Raw genomic sequence first — 21932 nt, 5'->3', positions numbered from 1 at the left:
CAAAACTCCTACTCGACTTCTAGTGATTTATCCACCAGGTAGATTTTTCAGCGAGCAGTCATCATTTTCTAAGAAGCTTCTTTGCTTCTCTTGAGGAAATTCTCTGATGTGAATTTGCTGCTGTGGCTTTTTTCCCCTGTGATGCCCAAATTAACAAATGTTCCATAATTAGCTCTAATGAATCAGATCAGTTCGACTAATTAACTTGTTTGTACTGTTCAATCATCAGTCAGGGAGTGAGTACACACAAAGTAAATGAATCAGAAAAGTCAAACGGAGCTGTTGTTTACCCTCTCCTTGGCAGGAGACTTTAATGTTTTTACATGAACTGTCACATAATTCACGTGTATGGATTATTTTCAAATGAGGAAAATTGTTATGTCTTTACAGTGGCAATTTGGTTTGAGGCACTTATTCACAATCACCAGTTAAGACAAACAGCTGTCAGTACTCAACAGTTATTGGGTGGATTGTCATGAACTTAGGGACATTCAGGGTCATCAGAGGATAAATCCACATGTTAGTGACTTTTTCCTTCTCCCAGGCTTTATTACACTAGATGTATTGGAGGGACATGTATTGACCCCACCCTCCACCAAGTATTTGTAATTGTTCCCAGTAGTTCTGTTCCCATTCAGATGGATCTGCATATGCAAATGAGGGAGCTGGAGGTGACAGACTTGTCAACAGACATGGCATGCTGCAGGAGAAGGGGTGTGATGCTGCTGACGGGCATCTTGAACTATGTTACGACCCCCTGTTGGTCTAGGGGTGTGGGGGCCATAAACATATAGGCACAACAGGTAGATCTTAACAAGGTAACTTATTGGTAACAGAAGAGATGTAGACAGGTAACAAAAAAACAAAGGAGGGTGGACGAGGGTGCTGCAAAAATAACAAACCAAGTTAAAATAAAAAGGTCCTCAAAAGGAGGCCTGTACCTATCTATCGTTTTGGGCAGAGTTGATTCTTCCTACAAAAGAACACAAAGAGCACATCACCCACTCCACCTGGTGAAAACTAACACAATAGTAAACAAAACAATAAGTGAATTTCTCCACTGCACCCAATGTGGAGCTAACATACAAAGGTATGCAAATGTTTCCCTAAACACAATGTACAGCTAATAAGCAAGGAAGGTGGATAGTTCCACTAAACACAAAGTACAACTAACAGACAGGCTATGCAGTCAATACCAGCGGCACACAAGTCAACAGGCGGTGACAAGCTGCCTGGAGCAACAGGTGGACTCTCCTTATGAGCCGGTGGTAATTAACGTGGTGACGAGCCATTGGTTGAATGGAACCAATGGGTCAGATGTCAGCACCCAGAAACCAGGAAGTAGGCGGGTCTTCATTCCCCAGGGACACAGCCTACTTGGTAGAGGTGAGACAGGGAAAAAAAAAAGGTGACAGCGACAGCCGTGACACTCCCCCCCATAAACACAAACTCCCCAGTTTGGGAATTAACCAGTTTAGACCTAACTACTTTCTGTTCTCTATTATGATTGCAGCCTAGACAAGGCATCGGCAATAATGTTCTCTGAACCTTTCTTGTGCCGTATCTCCAGATTGTATTCTTGTGCAATCAACGCCCCACCTCATGAGCCTCTGGTTATGGTTGTACATACGGGCTAAGAACACAAGTGGGTTGTGGTCTGTGTAAACTACCACGGGCAGAGAGGTGGAACCAACATAGACCTCAAAATGCTGTAAGGCCAACAACAAAGCAAGGGTCTCTTTTTCGATGGTTGAATAGTTAAGCTGATGGTGGTTATACTTCTTTGAGAAGTAACATACAGGATGGTCTATGCCCTCTACATCTTCCTGCAAAAGTACGGCACCAGCTCCCACGGCACTGGCATCCACCTCCAGCTTTGAATGGCTTGGACAAGTCGGGGGCAGCCAGGACGGGAGAGTGGCAGAGGAAAGACTTAGCACTGTCGAACGCGACTTGACATTCTGGGGACCACACAAAGTCTACTTTAGGGCTAAGTAACCTAGTTAACGGTTCGACCACGGATGAGAAGTTCCTACAAAAAGCTCGGTAATAACCAGCCAGGCCGAGGAACGAGCGCAACGCCTTACGAGTGGTTGGAACTGGACTCGAGGCAATAGCTTCCACTTTTGCCTCTACTGGCCGAACTTGACCTTGACCGACTTGACGGCCTAGATAGGTCAAAGTGTTAACTAACCTCTGGAAAGTAGCTGGAGCGTTACACATTCCAAAGGGCATTACAGTGTACTGTAAAAAGTCATCGGGAGTCACAAAGGCTGCGACCTCAGACGCACGCTCAGTAAGAGGGACCTGCCAGTATCCTTTTAAGAGATCTAGTTTGCTCACAAACACGGCAGTACCGAGGGTATCAACGCAATCCTCCAGCCGAGGTAAGGGATATGAATCACGCTCTGTGACCGCATTAACTTTCCTAAAGTCGGTGATAAATCTCAGTGAACCATCAGCCTTGCTTTCTACAAGACATGGTGAACTCCACGGACTGGAGCTAGGCTTGGCGAGGCCATGCTGAAGGAGGTACTCTACTTCTCCTTTCATTACATCACGCTTCATTACATTTGCGCGGTACGGGTGCTGCTTAACGGGTCGCGGGTTGGTAAGTTCGACATCATGTTTTAACACTTTGGTCCTACCTGGAACATCACTGAACAAACTCGGAAACTGAGTAACTAAACCTATCACATCCTGCCTTTGAGCAGGGGATAGATGTGGTAAGCAGGTAGGCAACTCCTCAATCGCCTCTGAATTGGGGAGACGAGAACCTGGGTAGACGGGACAACGCGGCCGCAAATCGTTGACGTCTGGTACAGGCGTAGGGTCAGTCGCAACTACAGCTACCACTCCAGGCTGAGGTTTTGCACCAGTTGTGTCTGGTTTGAACCCCACAGCAGTACCCTGAGAGTCTGAGTCCTTTTCCCTAACATGATAGAGTTTTAGCATATTAATGTGACAAACACGGGTTTTCCTACGCCGATCAGGAGTGCTTATCACATAATCTGTGTCACTGAGTCTTTTGTGAACCTCATAGGGCCCTGAAAATTTGGCGGACAACGTGGTACCTGGTACCGGAAGTAATGCCAAGACCTTGTCTCCTAGACTAAAGTCACGTTCTACAGTGGAGCGATTTGTGCGGTAGTCAACTTGTGCTTAGCGAGTGCATTAGCTCTGTGCAGTCGCTCGCGGAACTGACTTACATAATCGAGCATGTTGTGTGCAGGAACGGACTGCAACGACAGAAACTGGTCATGCAATGTTTGCAGAGGACCACGGAGAGTGTGTCCAAACACAAGCTGGGCAGGGCTGAATCCTAATGATTCCTGTACAGCGTCACGTGCAGCAAACAAAACGAAGGGGATGCTCTCATCCCAGTGAGTGCCATTGTCATGGCAATGTTTCTTAAGCATAGACTTTAACGTCTGGTGCCACCGTTCTAGCGCACCCTGTGACTCAGGATGGTAAGCAGATGAAACAATATGGCGCACATTTAGTGTCCCTAGTACCTGTTTAAACAGTCTGGACTGGAAATTAGACCCTTGGTCTGACTGTACTACCTGAGGTAAACCAAAAGTTGAAGAGAATTTAGTTAGAGCTCCAACTATGCTCCTTGCAGTGATGTTTCGGAGGGGGATAGCCTCAGGGAAGCGAGTAGCCGCACACATGATTGTAAACAGATACTGGTTACCGGTTTTCGTACGTGGCAACGGACCTACGCAGTCGATAATCACTCTGCCAAAAGGTGCTTCAATCACAGGTATGGGATGTAGAGGGACTGGGGAAAGTTTTTGGTTAGGCTTCCCTGTCACCTGACATACATGACAACTACGGCAAAACGTAGCTGTATCTGTCTTCAACCCAGGCCAGAAGAAATGTCTCAACACTGACTGGTAAGTCTTAGTGACTCCTAAGTGCGCTGACCATTTACTTTCGTGGGTGACAGATAAGACATGCTGTCTGTAAACTGAAGGCACTACAATCTGATACATGCGTTGCCAATCTGCATCAAAAGCTACACCAGGGGACCAACTCCGCATTAACACATCATTTTCTAAGTAATACACTACTTTTTCACCACTTGCTGCATTGATGTCACTCACCACATTCCTGAAGCAGGCCTGTAAGGTTGGATCCTCTCTGAGCCACAGCCAAGCGTTCTCTTGTAGCTGGCAGTGGTGGGGAGGAAGAGGACGGTTCCACCGCACTCTCCATAAACGCTGGTTCCTTCACCGGAGTTGAATCAGCAATCTGCAAAGGCTTACAAAACACTGCATCAGCTAGCGAAATATCTGACCCATCATCACATGTCATCTGGCGTGCCCGCGCACGAGTGACGACGCAGGCTGGAAATACCGTGGGCAACTCTGCGCTGCAGGCAGGGTCTCCTGGTACATCCAAGACTTCCAACGTTGGAGTCACTTTACTTTAAACTTCTGCAGTCTCACCACCTGGTCAGCCTCAATCTCCATTCTCCTCACTTCGAGTTGGAGTTGCCTCCGACGTTCTGTCCCCACATATGTGACCAGACACGTTTCAAGAGCTGAAGAAGCAGAGTGGTTTGTTTCTTCACCTGTCAAATGTAGATAACTGAGCATCTTGACGCATCCTGTGCTTCATACTGGAGACGGGCAAGGCGTACCTTGAGCCGCGCTTCTCCTAGCGATCGAGCACTGCTGGCAGAGGATGGATCAAACCTGGGCAGCGTGAATGGCGTTGCCGGCCTTCACCTACTTTGTCTGAGTCCGCTACGTCCGTGGCAGAGTCAGGGGTAGGCGTGACCTCCCCTTTGGCAGCTGAACCAGCAACTTGGAACATGGGCTCTTTCTCGGGCGGTTCTGGCACTACAAGTATCCCCCTCTCAACTAATGCTAACCATAGCATAGGCTTCAACTCCTTTTTAAGAATGGTTTTGGGAACCAAGATGCTTAAGTGGGCTGCTAACTGGAGCAACTCGTCTTTCCGAAACATATCAAGTTTCTCTACTGAGGGCTGTTTTAGAAAGACCTCAATCGCAAAACGGGCAGCGGCCATGATTCCCTGAATCAGGCAAGCTGTACCTCGTTACCGTCAAGCTAGTCACTCAACTGTTACCAAGAACCAATTAATGCCAATTGGGATTCCTCTAGAAGGAGTATCCCGGACGAGCCCCCATATATGTTACGACCCCCTGTTGGTCTAGGGATGTGGGGGCCATAAACATATAGGCACAACTGGTAGATCTTAACAAGGTAACTTATTGGTAACAGAAGAGATGTAGACAGGTAACAAAAAAACAAAGGAGGGTGGACGAGGGTGCTGCAAAAATAACAAACCAAGTTAAAGTAAAAAGGTCCTCAAAAGGAGGCCTGTACCTATCTATCGTTTTGGGCAGAGTTGATTCTTGCTACAAAAGAACACAGAGCACAGCACCCACTCCACCTGGTGAAAACTAACACAATAGTAAACAAAACAATAAGTGAATTTCTCCACTGCACCCAATGTGGAGCTAACATACAAAGGTATGCAAATGTTTCCCTAAACACAATGTACAGCTAATAAGCAAGGAAGGTGGATAGTTCCACTAAACACAAAGTACAACTAACAGACAGGCTATGCAGTCAATACCAGCGGCACACAAGTCAACAGGCGGTGACAAGCTGCCTGGAGCAACAGGTGGATTCTCCTTATGAGCCGGAGGTAATTAACGTGGTGACGAGCCATTGGTTGAATGGAACCAGAGGGAACCAATGGGCGGGACAGATGTCAGCACCCCAGAAACCAGGAAGTAGTATTCCCCAGGGACACAGCCTACTTGGTAGAGGTGAGACAGGGAAAAAAAGGTGACAGCGACAGCCGTGACAACTAGCAGGAGAGGAGTTACACGACCTTTCTACTTTTGACCTTCTTCAGAGCTTAATGTAACCAACCTGCACAGTCATTTACAGCTAGCTGACATCTTATCACAGTGTAAGCCAGACCTCCTGCAAAAGTGATCAGATTCAGATTTGTATTTGCATGTATCATTTTTTTTGTTATCCTGATAAGATATAGATCGCATGTGAAAACAACAAAAGTAACATTAAGGAGCATTACAGTGATCTAAAAATTTAAAAATACAAAACAACTGCATTTTCCCATCTCTAAAAGATCCATCCATCCATCCATCGTCAACCGCTTATCCTGTGTACAGGGTCGCGGGGGGCTGGAGTCAGTCCCAGCTGACAAAGGCAGGGTACACCCTGGACAGGTCGCCAGTCCATCACAGGTCTCTAAAAGATAATATACAAATAAATAGATATATGGCTTTATATGTTGAAATAATACCATGAAATAATTTAACCCTTCTGAATCTTAGTGGGAAGTTCCAGCAACACCCGCTATCATACACAGGCAAACACAAACAATGCCATCACATCCAGCGGTCAGGATATTCCTGGTTAAACAATAAACACCATGTTCTGCATGATCAGCAAAGCACAGCCTGAATATCCTTTTCTCTACTCCCACCTCTGAGCTGCCCGTCAGCAGGGGGGAGGTGCTGGAGGAGAAATCATCACTACCAACACGGTTTCGTGTTCGGATCACTGCAAACTCTGGCAAATCTGACCTCCTGCTGAGGTTGAGAGGCGGTGTTGGGGTCGTCTGAGTATCCCATCAGACTGAGGTCAGGGGGAAAATCCTGACTGTCCAGGTAAAAGCCAATATGAGGGTGTGCGGCGCTAACAGAGTCAAACAGAATGCAGGGCCGGAAGAAGAAGAGGTCTTCTTCATGGATGAGGGGGACTGTAGCTGACAGAAAAGAACAGGAAGTGAGATGAAGAGGACTTTCTTGATCTGTTTTCTTGTCTGTAAAAGGATAATTTGGTATTTTTAAATGTGGGCCCTATTCTCACATATTTTGATGTGGAAATGACTAAGTTTTAGAATCTGTGCAGTAGATGACTTCAGCTGACAGCCACAACATATTCCTTCGGTGCCATTGTGCCAGTCAAAATGACGTCCACAAAAAGTGGTTCTTTTTGCCAGTGACAGGCTCAGACTGTTAATAGGTGAAGGTAACAGGAAACTGAGGTCTCCCTCAAGGACAGTTCTCACTGAAATTTCATGGAAATGAGGGAGAAGAGTTTGTTTTGTTGGAGTAATGTTAGGAAATAAAGTCTTGCTAGAAGTTTCTTTATATATACATCAAACTCTTAATTACCTTTTAATTTGGATTTTTCAGTTTGATTTTTACAGAGATGTGAGAACCCTGTTGTCTCTGAAATAAGTTATAATTCCTTTTGGAAGAAGACAAATTTTGCTCTCAGAGATAGTGATATTTGTTGTAGTTTGTCTGACGGTAAAGTTTAGGTTGATGATGCTGATATTGACAGTAACAGTGATGCCTCTGTAGACTTTGGGTTCCTTTTATGGATTTCTGAGAACCTTTGTGTAAAATAAACATAAATGGCTGTAATGTGTTTTGAGGTCATTAGATAAATAAAATCAAACTTTTATATATATTATTATTTATATGTATTATATATATGATGATATGATATTAAACCAATGTGGATGATGTTATATCACTTTTCACATAAATCAGATTTTTCCTTGAGATATTTAAAAGAGTTGCAGACATGGGATCCGTCCCACCTTGACACTCTAAAAAACATTTCAGAAAACTGCAGCTGTCAAACTCTAGCTATTGTCCATGCCTGATCAGCTTGATTTTAACATGTCAGCAGGATGGTTTCAGTGCAGAGCGCCTCTTATTGTGGTATGAAGCTGCTTCCAACCTTCTTCTCAGAGATCCTCGGCTGAATAAAGATCACCGTCTCTCATCTCGTCCTTGTGACTGCAGTCAGTAACGGCGTGCTGCTGCTGTCCTTTCCCACCAGTGTTTGCATATCGCAGAACAAATTAACGGTCAGAATTGCATCGTCTGCACTCTCTTTATTGAATCACGCCGGCAGATTGGTTGTTAGGAATCCTCAGGGGTGGTATCAGCATCGGGGAGCCCAGCAGAGGCTCACCCTGCTGGGCCGATGGATATAAAGTGGATTAATGGAGCGAAGGAGGGAGAGCTGTACAGGTGGGCTGCTTTCATCATTACTGACACACAACCTTTCATAACAAATACAAAGCTTAAATAAACAAATCAACTAATAAATAACTAGTAAATAGTTTGAGTTGTTAACTTATTGAAGATCAGGGCCCATATTTATCACTCTGTCTCCTTTAGTTTTCAGTTGAGACTGGAACAGACAACAGACCTATGGAGGATCTCAAGGTACATGCTAGTGCGTATGCAACTGAAAGGTCGGAGAAATAACAGGGCGAGAGGCCATGAAAAGCTTTAAAATAGCATAGTTGAACCTCTTGACCTCATAGTGACGTTTTCATGAACTACTTCAACAACAAAATTTGAATTATTAGAGATGAAATTCAGCATGTCCTGCCCTCTATGGATGCCGACCTGCCTTTAGTCACAGAAACCTCAGTAGCACCTGTAAAACTCTTTGGACTGTTTTGCCACCATCAACTTTCACCAGCTTACTTGTAGTCCTTGTCACCTGGCTATGTACCTCAGTTTTTTTAAAGTAACTGTAATTGAACCACTTTTTTAATAGCCTGCTCTCGATCCAGGGGTTTTAGACAGCTACAGACCCATATCTAACTATCCAAGACCCTTGAAAAAGAAGTAGCACATCAACTCTGTGAATTTTTGTATAGCAACAACTTATTTGAAAAATTTCAGTCAGGTTTCAGAATGCATCATAGTACAGATCCTGGATTGGTAAAAATCTCTTACTGCATCAGATAAGGGACTAGTCTCTGTATTGGTCTTGTTAGGTCTAAGTGCGCCATTTGATACAATTGATCACCATATCATACAGAGACTTGAACATTTAACTGCCATAAAAGGAACTGCTCTAAGCTGGTTTAAATCATCAGATCGTCAGATGTACAGATTTGTACATGTAAACGCTGAGTCCTCTAGGCAGAGCAAAGTTACCCATGGAGTTCCGCAAGGTTCCGTCCTTGGACTTATTTTATTCACCTTATGCTTCCGCTAGGTAACATCATCAGAAACCATAGTATAAATTTTCATTGTTACACAGATGAGACATAGCGGGATTTCTATGACGACATAGGCAAGGACCAATCACAGATTTCCTTATTTAAGAATATTTTTAGATAAATCCACATTGAAAGGTGAATTTCTCAAGAGGAGTTTCAAGAGACTTGAAAGTAACCTCTTTCCTTATTAGATGACACCTGGTGGCACAAAGTGCCTTTCAAACTGCTGCGTCAGACCACTTTCATTCAATATCTGCACATCATGGGTAGACCCAGGCCATGTGGGTACCACATCTGAAATGCAGTAATAGTCTGCAACAAACACAACTTCCTGTTCACACAAACATTCTTGTTTATGCTGGGAGCAATGATCTTTATATGCCATTTGTATGCTTTAAGTGCTTTATATTCAAAAACATACTTTCTCTCCTGAAAGATTTACGCATGTGTCTGTCTCTTCAGTGCCATCACAAGCCCCTACTGGCAACTCCTAACCACTTCAGAGACCTCTCAAGCTGTCTTAAATAACTGGGAGAGTAAGAATGATTCTTAGCTTTAAGATATGCGATAACTTGCTTGTATTCTTAAGTTTGAAAGTAGGAGCAAATTTCATGAATTCTCGGAGTAAAATGGCACTTTGAGAAGTTTGATAAATACGGGTCCGGTTCTGAGATGTAGCCATTTCTTCTGACTTCTCTCTTTTCACTAACTGGTCCAATAAGTGTTAGCAAACATGATCCATAACCTACTCAAAACAATAACCACTTTCCACTGAGTGTCTCTCCACTGGAAATCTCCCACTTTAATAAAAAACTCCATTATCTTTACCCATTTCCAGCTGATACACCAGGTTCAGTCCCACTTACTGAAACTCTTCACTGTCACACTAAGAAAATAAATGGAAAGAAAATCCTCTCTGTGGTGTCTCTCCAGGTCAGGGTGGCTCTCTCTCAGAAACCCTTAACTGCCAGTCGCAACACAGATTGGATTCTATGCTTCACTTATTTGGCCAACAGCAGGAAATGTTACAGGAGTAATGCAATGTTGCACGAGTGTTACATCCAAAAGAATTACACCGTCGGACACAGTCACACTAATGTGGTGGTGATGGTGGGAGGTGTGGAGGTCGCCTCAGGACGTATTCATGTACATCACTTCCTCTTCTGTAACTGAATGAAAACCCTGGTGGATGTCTCAGAAACAACTGTATTATTAATTAATTTATTTGTATTTAACAAGTTTTTAGTTTGGTCACATTATCCTCAATTTCAGGTTCATAGTTTTATTTAAGTAAGTTGTACCAGAACAGGTTTACATGGCTTAATTTTCAAAAAAACATATTTTTGTCATACTGCACATTGCTGGAGCCCATCTTTCAACCCTGTGTTGAACTCCCTGTTTTAGCTATGGGGTGAAGCATTTCACTTCTATTTGATCTTTGTTGCACTTTTGGAGTTAAGGACTACTAGCCAATCCGAAGCAGAGTAGGGCGGGTCCTGACAAGTCCATAAATATGAGTTCAGTTCAACTGTACACGTTCCTGAACTGGCTTCACAACCTAGACTTGAGCAACAGGTTCAAAGTGGTAAGTTTTTAATTGTAATAAAAAGATCTTTCATACGTAAAGTTTTAACTGTGCACTGTCTCTACATCACAGTGACAACTTCTGTCCATGGAATGCCTGTAGGTTATCTAACATTTGGTAGGGAGGGTGGGGTTAAGGGGAGTCAGCAGGCGGATGTCTTGTCACAGTGTGCTGCAGCTCAGTGTGTTTTCCACCTGTGTTTTTGAGGGCATATCTGACTAGTCACTAGGCATCATGACGCTTGTTACAAAGTAACTCAGATAGTTTACAGAAGTAAAAGCTGGACTACCGTCAGGCTGTTCCGGCAGTTCAGGAGCATTGTTTTCTGTGGGAGATGGTAACTTCCTATAGGGTGGACTTTTTCACTTTGCAAACCTATCACACGAAAAGCTATATAACACAATAAATGAAAGGGAAAAAGGCACAAAGCAGAATATGACCTCTCTAATATATTTAAGAAATGCAGCAAAGAGGGCTTCAAACCTGTGCCACTAAAATTACTAAAAGACAAATTTTTGTTAAACTAACATAAAATAAGTTCAGAGGAATGATTGTGAAAGCTGTGTGGATACCATTTTTACTCATTGATATAATTTCCATTACATGATGTTTTATCTCTAATTGTTTTTACTGATAATGTTCCCCCCCTTAATGTGTCCAGTCTAATGGGCATCAACATCACTCTGTGTGACTTATGGTACTATCTGAAGCCGAATAGGAAGCCGACTGTGTGTGTGACTGTGTAGCAGTTCACTATCTTTTCGATTGTATCAAGTTTACATCGATCTCCTCCGCTCACTCCAGGATTATCTTCTGGACAACTTTGAGTAGAAATACTCAGATTAAATTTAGGGATCAGGAAGTATGGTAAAAACCACTCCAGAGCGCTCGGACGTCAATCAAGAAGCATCTGTTCTCTAAACTATCATTTCCTTCTGGTGAATTATGTAAAACTCTCCGGGCTGTTTGAATGTAAAATATTCATGTTGTTATGGTTGTGCAGCACTTCAGAAACTTTGCAGAGATGTCAACACTGCCTAATGGCAACACAACAGGCCATGAATGATTCAGGGCAGGTTTAGAGAAGGAGGCTAAAGGGCAGAGCAATCAATGATCCACTGTCTTTATGTATTTTTGTAGTTCTGTAAAGAATTTTTGAATAGCCAAACTTGGATACGTTCTTAATCGTAAGGAGTCTTGTAAAAGACATTAAGACATTTATAATACTTACACAGTTCCTTCAAAAAATGGAAACATGTTCAAGAAAAAATAGTATGTAAAATACAGGAGCTGCAAACCCCAAATTTATCCTGTGCTTTGTAGAGCTTGGCTTGATGGCACCAGGAGAGACTGGTAACCTTCTGAATCCTTCCAGACAACATGTGCACTGTGTGAGATACTGGTAATGGAAGTAAATAGAACTCAATATGTATATGCAAAATCACGTATTGCACATACATATTTTCCAAACATGTAATTTGTAATATGGTTATAACTGTTTGCTGAGCATGTAGAGTCTGTGTGTTCTTTATATGATATATGATAATATTAATCTTTGTAGTAGCGTCTATGTTGATTCCACATTCTGACTTAAGAGCACATGAACGCACACTGAAGTCAGAACAATGACTTTACAACTCGGGGAAAGAGACCATCCGAGGAGCTAGGTCCCTCATCGTTTTTCAACACGAAATAAAAAATGTCCAATTCAAGGTCATACGTGTGCGAGTAGTTGCAAAAAATACTTGCACTGTCTCACAAAATCTAAATCAAATCATTTTTTCTCATCATTTCTGATTCGTTTGCTCATCTGCTGAAAAACACCTCACTTCTCTCTCTGATTTCCAGAAAAGGGAGAAAAGCTTTTGTGATCTGGACATTAGTTGGATGCCAGTAGCAAAATAAATATCTCTTTATATAAAAACATCACAGATTATTATTCAATACTAAATAATAATAGAATATTGACACATTGACAATATGGACATCTTTCAGTCAGGCCTTTCTGCAGGTTAATACAGTGAAATAAGTGGATTGTAAAGTGTTCCCGTGCTTACTGTTGTGTCACTGCTCTGACACTGTAAACCTCTCACCACCAAACTCCTGTTTCCCAAAAAGAGTCGTGCTTCTTAGGGCTTTCACAGCCACATCAAGCTGGAGCTATAAGAGTGTGTGAGCTGAAAAGAGAAGAAAATAACCTTTTTCACAGAGGTGATGGTGGCCAGCTATGGACATGCAGCACTGGCTAAATGTTAATTGGCGGTGCTGCTGTGCAGTTCTGCAGCTGGTTGACTTTATTTAGTGTGGTTCCACGTGACATATCATAGCAGGGCAGTTAACTCCAGACTATCTGGAATATAGCCAGGGTGCGCTCTAGTGTACAGGGTGATTTAAATAGCCATTTGTATGTGTGTATCCAATTAATTTCTGCTCTGAAAGAGCTAAATATAGATGTTAGTGTATAAAAAGCAGGGCTTGAGTGGATCATTCAGCTTTTTAATATTGAGGATTAAGCTGTGTAAAACCTGATATTTGGGTTGGTGGATCATAGAGAATGAATAGGAAAATTAATGTTGTGAAACTAACCAATTCTTCATACTCATAGATACCTGAAGTGATGTGAAGTGGTGCAAACGTGTGTTGATGGCTCTTGATGTTACCAGGTGAACAAATGTGATGACAACAGGCCCAGATGTTCCCAAACGTGTTGTACTTTCTCACATACATATTCTGTAGATAATACATCAAAAATAATAGGCTCCAGGAAGGAATCCATTTGTTCTTTAATGTAAACACACTTAAGTTGTGCGCTCTCTAGATTGTACCTCTTGTAGAGGGTGGATGTTACTGGACAGGTGTTACTTTGCGAAATGAGCCTGCTGGCTAGTTAGCTATTTTGGTTAAAGGAAAACTGGATTTTTGGTCCAAGCCTGCTGGTGTGGAAGATATTTGTGCTTGAGTTCAGTCAGTTCCCCAGAGCTCCTCTATGATGATGCCCGACACAGTTTCTGGAGGCTTAAAGACGCAACAGGAAGACTGCAGAAAAATGATTCATACTAAACATTCATTGTATTCCCCATATTGCCATTAATAGCAGAGTGAAAACACTGAACAGAGAGGAAACAACTGTATAAGGCAATACCAAAGTCACATTTTAAACACTAGTTTGGTTAAAATCAGTTGTCCGCTCAGTACTTCACCCAACATACATGGACAGAGACACATTTTCTGAAAGGATCAAACAAACACCCATAAAGATAGAAAACATATGCATACAGAAATCTGTGACAGTATCGACGCTGTCATGTTATTTTAGAAAAATCAAATCAAGTACAGTTAGATGCTGAAAGTAAACTGTTTGCTATGTTGAAATTAGAGCTAATACAATTACAGAAACTTCAACATTTTAACATTACACAATATATACTTTGTGTCTATTAACATACTTGGCTTTGTGTTCTTCTGGATCCTCTGACAGGCCTCCTGTGTTAACAGCCAAAGGCCAGGACCACTGTCCAGTGAAATCTGATAAATAGCTTTTTGTTATCCTGCAGGGAGAAAAACTATAAAAAATAAAAAATAACAAGTAATAATATAAAATAATATATAAAATAATAATAATAAGTTTCCCTCAGCTGTGTAGATATTAAACCTTTGTAAATGAGAGCTCTTCTGTGCTCTCATTTAATCAAAACAGCTGACATGAAGTGGCAATTCATAAATGTGTGATTTTTTCAGCTGTGTCAAAATAATTTATTAAAAATAATAATTTTACTCTAATGTGTGCGAGTTGAAAGAGATAATGGAAGGGTTAATTTAAAAAAAGTTTTTCCCATAAGGGAGGGGCATACTTGTACATACAATACTTGTGACTGTTACTATTATTGTGCTGCAGCCGATATGTCCTAATTTAAAGTTAACAGTAGAGATGTTGCGCCCTCTAGTGGTAATATGGAGGCACTGCCTTGTGGTGGAACATGATCAGACAAAAAGTGAACATTCACATCTGTTTTCCAGTATTTATGACCTCATTTCATGTTGCTGTGTTATTGTAGTGAAGGTCACACTGCTTGATGTGCTGAACGCTTTGTTGATTTGTTTCTTTGCAGGTTTTTAATTGTCCTGGGCTGTTTGATTCTGGCCATACTGACAACATTCAGGGAACATGAGAAGGTCTCTGCACACTGGCTGGTTATACTGGTAAGATGACTGGGATTTCATTTGTTTTGTGTAGAAAACTTTCTGTGGGGTTTTGTACAGAGTTGTTCTCCCTTTATGTCCCTTTCTGTAGCTTTAAGGTTGTACACTGCCTGACAAGGTCATATAGTGTATGATTTGCTCCAGATCTTCATTATAGATGTATGATGTTGAAGATGTACACTTTGACTACATGTTTGGGAGTATCATTCCACCAAATGTTTAAGATGTCTGCTGCATCATGTTAGACACATTTCTGTCTGTAAAGTTCTGTGGGTTTGAACAGATCGGCTGCACAACATCCCTTTGCACGTACTGCTGAGTGTTGTTCAGGGTTGGCCGATAATTTAAGATGATAATTCAATCAATCTACTATCTGTTTAAATTCAGTTTTATGGACAAGAATTCTCATGGAGACAAAGTGTCTCAGAGGTTTGATGTATGACTAAATGATAACAGGACAAATACAACAAATCCGTCAACTGTTACTTTCAAATGGATATTTATAAGATTATCATTCTTATACACTAGCTGCTTATACTGGTAAAATGACTGGGATTTATTTCAATTAGTTTTTAGTTTATTATTTTCTCTAATTTTGTTGCCTTTTTTGTTGCCTTAATTTTGTTGCCTTACTTAAATATCTAAAAATCCAACTTTCCCCATATATTCCCTCTTTATATCCATACCATATTGTGCCAGACAGATTTTACTTTAACAAGAGAGTATTAATGTACTCCTTTGTCTGTTTTATTATTTATTTAATTATGTATTGATTTGTCACCAGGCCGGACAGGGGGGCAGACACGGGGATGGGGGGGCACAAACAGACAGCACAGAGAAAGGACAAGACCTGTAAGAGAAGGGGGAAAGGGGGATGGAAGGTGGGGACAACAGGGAAAAGCAGAGGGAAACACCAATTGCAGAAAGCAACGAAACCTGCAATAGAACAGAGAGGGGGGCTTGGGGAGGAGAAAAACAACAACAAACAAACAAATAATAATAATAATAATAAAAGACAACCAGCTGTTCAGCAGCAATAAACAGCTGACATAGTAAGACAACTAAGAGAAAAATGAAAACAAGAAACAGTCAAACACAAATAAGCAATACAGCACAGCCACGAGAGCTGGAATAATAACAATTAATTTAAATTTAACTGTACATTTAAAGTAACTGAAAGAAAAGCTTTAAGAATACTACCAGGGGCAACCTAAATTATATTATATTCCCTCTTTAAGACAACAACTTCTGTCTGTCTGACAGTATCTTGTATAAATGTAGTTTATAATGTTTTTGCAGCTCTTCTTTGAATCTTTATGATCTTTACCCTGAGTGAAATATTAAAAACACAATTTTACCAAATGGAAATATTTTAGATGTCCTATGCATCATTTTATACCCTTTCTTCCAAATATGTGGCATCTTTGGAAACTTTAGATACTGTGATGAGGTGGTCACACATTTTTGTGGGGATAACAAGGTAAATGTGACATTTGACAACCTGGGAGGAATGTGAGTTTAGTTTCCGCTTTTCTTGCAGCTCAAAAAACTTTACATCAAACAAACGCTTAAACAAATTAAAATGTAGATGATACAATCAATAACGTGGAAAAACCCTGGTAGAATAATAGGAACTAAAAAATAAAAAAATAATTAAACAGTAGGATGTTGATGTGACCTAACACCGACTGTCGCCTTCTGATCATGCTGCTTTATGATTTTCCAGGAAACCTTTGCCATCTTCATCTTCGGAGCAGAGTTTGCACTGAGGATCTGGGCGGCAGGATGCTGCTGTCGCTACAAAGGATGGAGGGGGAGGCTGAAGTTTGCTCGCAAACCTCTGTGTATTTTAGGTGAGGAGGTGGAATCATAAAAAAAATCCTAAATAAAAATACACGAACTGCCATGGCTAGACTTCCACTTCATCTGAGTCCAGTAAATATCACTGTTGTGTTCTAGGGAGTGTAGCATTCAAATATTAAGAGAATAGGTATGAGCCACTTTTAACAAGATGTAACTTCTGTAATGACGAACAGACAAAGGCAATTACAATGTCAGATTTTCACACGAGAGAAGTGGAACATTTGGAGTGGAACGTCTCGGGTTACGTATGTAACCCTTGTTCCCCGAGAAGGGGAACGAGACACTGCGTTGGTGACAACACTATGGGAACGCCCCTGGGCGTGGCAGGGCTGAACTATGAATGAAACTACTCCAATCCTATTGGTGTTACTAGAAAGGTAGTGTGTGACGGCGTAACCGCAGGGGGTATATAAGCACATAGGACACATTAGCCCTTTCTATGAAGCAAGGCACTCCAGGCGGGGTGAGGTGTGGTGGACCGACGCAGTGTCTCATTCCCCTTCTCGGGGAACAAGGGTTACATATGTAACCCGAGACGTTCCCCTTCGAGGGAACTCGAGACAGATCGGCGAGGGCCTGCCGGCGGCTAGCGCATCCCGAGCGCTGAAGCGGTGGGAGAAACAACGCCTGTTGCTGGAGCCATCATGAGAGAGGGGACCTCGATCGGCCTCTCTCAGGGGAAGGGAGGCGGGGGGTGGTGGTGGGTCCCCCTACTCGAGGTCTCAGGACCTCTTCCTCCGGGCCTGCCGAGACTGAATGACGGTCCTCAAATCCGTCTTCCCGGGGGGCTGTGGGCGAGAGCGCCATCTTGCGTCCCAGGTTGGTTGAGGGGGATCCCGCAAAGCGACGCTCTGCTTCTGGCTGTGGCGGTAGGTGCTGGATGAAGGCTGCGTCCGCCTTTCCTGAGCCGTCGCGGTCCTGGAGTCTGACCGGCGGGGGAGATATCTCTCAAATGCCTCTCCCTGAGATTTGGCGTGCTGGAACCTGTTGACGACAGCATCCACTGCTTCGCCAAACAGGCCAGAAGGCGAGAGGGGCGCATCCAGGAGAAAAGCCCTCTCCTTCCCCTGGATGCCTGATTTGAGGTTGAGGTTGAGCCACAGATGGCGCTCCGTAGCCACCAAAGCCGCCATGGATCGGCCGATGGAACGGGCCGTTTCTTTGGTCACAGGAGAGCCAAGTCTGTCGCTCTACGGAGCTCCTTCAGGTCCTCCTCAGAGGGACCTCCCCCTACGTCACAGTCCCGAAGAAGATCGGCCTGGTATGCCTGCAAGCTCGACCCGCTGCCATGTAGGCCTTGCCCACCAAATCGGACGTCATCCGACACGGCTTGGTGGGGAGCGCCGGTGTCCGGAGGGATGAGGCGAGGTTGGGAGAGAGGTAGCTAGCCAGTGCCTCCTCCACTCGTGGCATCGCTCCGTAGCCGTGCTGTCTGATTCCCGTCACGTTGCCGTAGTCCAGCCGGGGGGACGTAGACAGCCGTGCAGAGAAGGGTTTATTCCATGATCTACACAACTCGTTGTGCAGATCCGGAAAAAATGGTAGGGGCCGACGCGGGGGTGGCGCTCGGTGTTGCAGAAACCGCTCATCTAGTTTGCTGCCTGCCGATGGTTGCTGCACCGCCTGTGGCCAATCAATGTGCAGCTTGGCCACGGTCCCCGTCACCACTTCCAACAACTCCTCGTATCCTGGCGAGGGCTGATGTCGTTCCGTTCCCTCTATGCTAAGCACATCTAGCTCCTCAGAGCCAGATCGTGTCAGCCTTTCCGGACTCCCGATCGGGGACGAGGGGAGGAGGATTCCGCGGACGAGGACCGGAAAAAGGCCTCAGCCGTTCCGGCACCCTCGGCGATCTCGCGTTGTGATCCCCAGGATCGGAGCCGCCGCGACGCCTCAGCGACCGCAGGGCCTGTGCCACTAGGGGAGCGCATCCGACCATCCTCTAGGAAGAGAGCCGCTCGAGACCTCAGCACCCTCAGGGGCAGGGCCTCGCAATGGTCGCAGGCAGCCCCCTCGAGAGCCGCCTGAGCATGCGACATCCCCAGGCATGAGACGCACATCCCATGGGTATCACCTTCTGTGATGAAACGCTCACAAGGGAAGACACACTGTCGGAATTGCTTTGACATGATCTTCTGCTGCTTCGTCTCGATGTCAGGTAGGAAAATGGAGCCAGAGTGCCTGCTGAATAGAAAGCTAATGTGTCCTATGTGCTTATATACCCCCTCCGGTTACGCCATCACACACTACCGTTCTAGTAACACCAATAGGATTGGAGTAGTTTCATTCATAGTTCAGCCCTGCCACGCCCAGGGGCGTTCCCATAGTGTCGTCACCGACGCAGTTCGAGTTCCCTCGAAGGGGAACTGTTTATCGATCACAGGAGCCGCACTAGCTTCCGCTAATGTAGTTGTTGGTTTTCCTGTGCGCCATGAATACATACAAGACAAAAACTTACTAAAGAAGAATGAACACAAATAATGTTTAAAACAAATCTTATAACCTTATTTGAACTGAGAATCCAGCCCGAGATATTTACTGTCTTTTGGAACCTTGGGATTTCCACTAGAGTTTAAAGAGAGTCCAACAGAGTGTAAGAGCTTAAAGTGATTACTGTTATCAGACTACTGTACCTTGATTATTGCCCTAATGACATTATTAACATGCATAACACAGTGAGTGGGAATGAAAACATCAGTATGTGTTTTCTTATTTACTGTTAAAAAGTGTTCCAACATCCACAAAACTGCTCTTGATGTGTTACAACTAAATCTTATTAACGGCTTTTCAACATCTTTTATGTTCAGTCAGCTCCTGTTGTAGGAGCTAATTCCAGAGCTCTTCACAACGTATTCATCATTTCACAAAGACGACTTAATAACTGTGTCGGGTCAGACTCATTAAGTAAAATACTTACATAGAGAATCTTTTATGAATCTTTCTCTCACTGTGTCTCCTTTCTCAGACATCTTTGTGCTGATTGCCTCAGTGCCAGTGGTGGCAGTGCGTAATCAGGGTAATGTGTTGGCCACGTCCCTGCGCAGCCTGCGCTTCCTGCAGATCCTGCGGATGCTGCGCATGGACCGGAGAGGAGGAACCTGGAAACTGCTGGGGTCCGCCATCTACGCACACAGTAAGGTAGGAATGGATCCGACTCGGTTTGATTCCATGGTTTCTAACTAAGCAGAGAAACTACAGTGTGAGACATTGAAAGCTATTTCAAACAAAAAGGAGTTGAAGTGAAACCTTATTAATGTTACAACATGTGAACCACGTAAGATCTGAACCCTGTGTGAGGTAGAAGTAAATAAATCTGTTTTACTTAACTGTGCAATGACGCATATGTTTGTGTAGGAGCTGATCACGGCCTGGTACATCGGCTTCCTGTCTCTGATCCTGGCGTCTTTCCTGGTGTACCTGGTGGAAAAGGACGATGTCTCCATGGACGTATCCAACCATGATAACCCCACCGCTCAGCCCAAACCGCAGGACTTTGACACCTATGCCGACGCACTGTGGTGGGGACTGGTATGTACATTACATTATGTTTCTGTATGGTGTTCCCTTATACAGTAATCCACCTTTTTGAAGACGCACAGGCACAAATATATTATTCTAATAATAAATACTTGTTGTTTCTCCGTAAATTCACCTTAATTTGTAATCCTTAAGATTACAACGTGTCTGCTTACAATGTAAACTACTATATAGAGACCATATTGAGAGGTAATTACAAAATGTAAATATGTATTAATGGTAACAGGAAACATGCCAACAGTAAATAATATCAAAAATGGGGTCTGAGTTCATGAAAATCATCAAGATGATTGTACTTTAACTTTTTTTAAGAAGTCCTTGAATGCACTCCAGATGAACCTCTACCCTGGCTTTAGGGGACTAAATCACTTTGTTCAGACAGGTCTTTCTGCAAAACAGCGTGGGAATAAACAGTGCAAAAGAATCTCCATCTTAACCTGTCATTTAAAACCGGTTGCTGGGTCCTAAAATTCCTAATCTATTCTATAATCTAATAATTTCCGCCCAAAAAAGTTATCAGTTTTGAGCCACTAAAATTCTGCTGCATTTGTTTCTCATTGGGAATGTCCAACATTCACACCTTCAAAGTCAGCTGCTGATATTCTGTTGGAAAATCTGATCTGAAAGACAAAAACTAAAAACTGTAAATTATCCGGTGGCTTGTTGTACAATTTACCAGTCTTGGTAGAACTTCATGCTCTTTTATGCCTTCTAGTCAGGGAAGCACTACACATATTTACAGCAGCATGGCCTCATTAAGGAGACCGTCCTTCAACCACAAGGCCAGAGTTCAGGTTTTATGACACCAAGCATCTGCCCCCGCTGAAGTGTCCTTGAGCAAGATACTCAATCATCACCGACTGCATACTGTAGATGATGTTGTGACCCTTTGAAACACTGAACTGCCCTTTAGTGGATCGATACCGAGGTCACAGAGCAGAGCACGGCTCACAGCAAGGTTTATATTTCAAAATTATCTCCTGTCTCACTCTCTTAGTAGCTGGCCACCTCAGACATTTGACAGTAACATTGGAAACATTGAAAGAAAATGGTCATCTTTATTTGTCTCTTTTGCAGATCACACTGACCACCATCGGTTATGGGGACAAAACCCCAAAGACCTGGGCTGGGAGGCTGTTAGCCGGCACTTTTGCTCTGATTGGAGTGTCCTTCTTCGCTTTGCCTGCAGTGGGTATACTCTCCTGTATAGTTTATTAATCACAGCAGCACTGAATTCTGTACAATTGTAACCCACAGTGCTGCTGATGGTCAGATTAGTGTTGTTTTTACTTCACCTTTGTTGTTGCTGCTTGTTGTTTTCTATGTAACCCACACACTATTTCCTATTTCCGTACATGCTGACGCACCAGAAAAGCTGCATACCCATTTTGCTCCTCAGATCAGCTCATCTTTGCCGTTTTACAATGACTACTGCTTCTGTCTGTACAGAATCACATCTGGTGTATGCTTGGAACATGAAATGAGATACATAAAATCACAGCAGTGTCTTTTGACCTTTACGATAGGAACTGACACCTTGAACCTTGACAGATGAAACAATAAGAATCTTAATTAAGATAATTGTGTACGTGGCACACCAAAATGTTAAGCCTTTTTCAAATGAACTATGTTGGACAACCAGCCCCAGTGGTATTTAAACTTAGTCTGCAGAGGCAGCAGTATTGTTGATGGTGTT

General features: G+C 43.2%; 1 protein-coding gene across 1 annotated transcript in view; it reads left to right on the top strand.

The window, feature by feature from the left end:
• Positions 1-8988: 8988 nt before the first annotated feature.
• kcnq3 (potassium voltage-gated channel, KQT-like subfamily, member 3) overlaps positions 8989-21932 on the top strand; it is a 32786-nt gene continuing 19842 nt past the window's right edge. Inside the window, exons 1-6 of the mRNA XM_038719350.1 lie at positions 8989-9047; positions 14746-14836; positions 16563-16689; positions 19665-19837; positions 20054-20227; positions 21314-21424. Coding sequence (XP_038575278.1) covers positions 8989-9047; positions 14746-14836; positions 16563-16689; positions 19665-19837; positions 20054-20227; positions 21314-21424 — 735 coding nt within the window. The remainder of the gene's footprint in view (positions 9048-14745; positions 14837-16562; positions 16690-19664; positions 19838-20053; positions 20228-21313; positions 21425-21932) is intronic.

The sequence above is a fragment of the Micropterus salmoides genome, unplaced genomic scaffold (assembly GCF_014851395.1).
Source record: "Micropterus salmoides isolate LMB-PRFRI ecotype aquatic unplaced genomic scaffold, ASM1485139v1 Ms_hic_scaffold_14, whole genome shotgun sequence".
Classification (NCBI taxonomy): Eukaryota; Metazoa; Chordata; class Actinopteri; order Centrarchiformes; family Centrarchidae; genus Micropterus; species Micropterus salmoides.
This window is presented reverse-complemented; position numbering and strand designations above follow the sequence as displayed.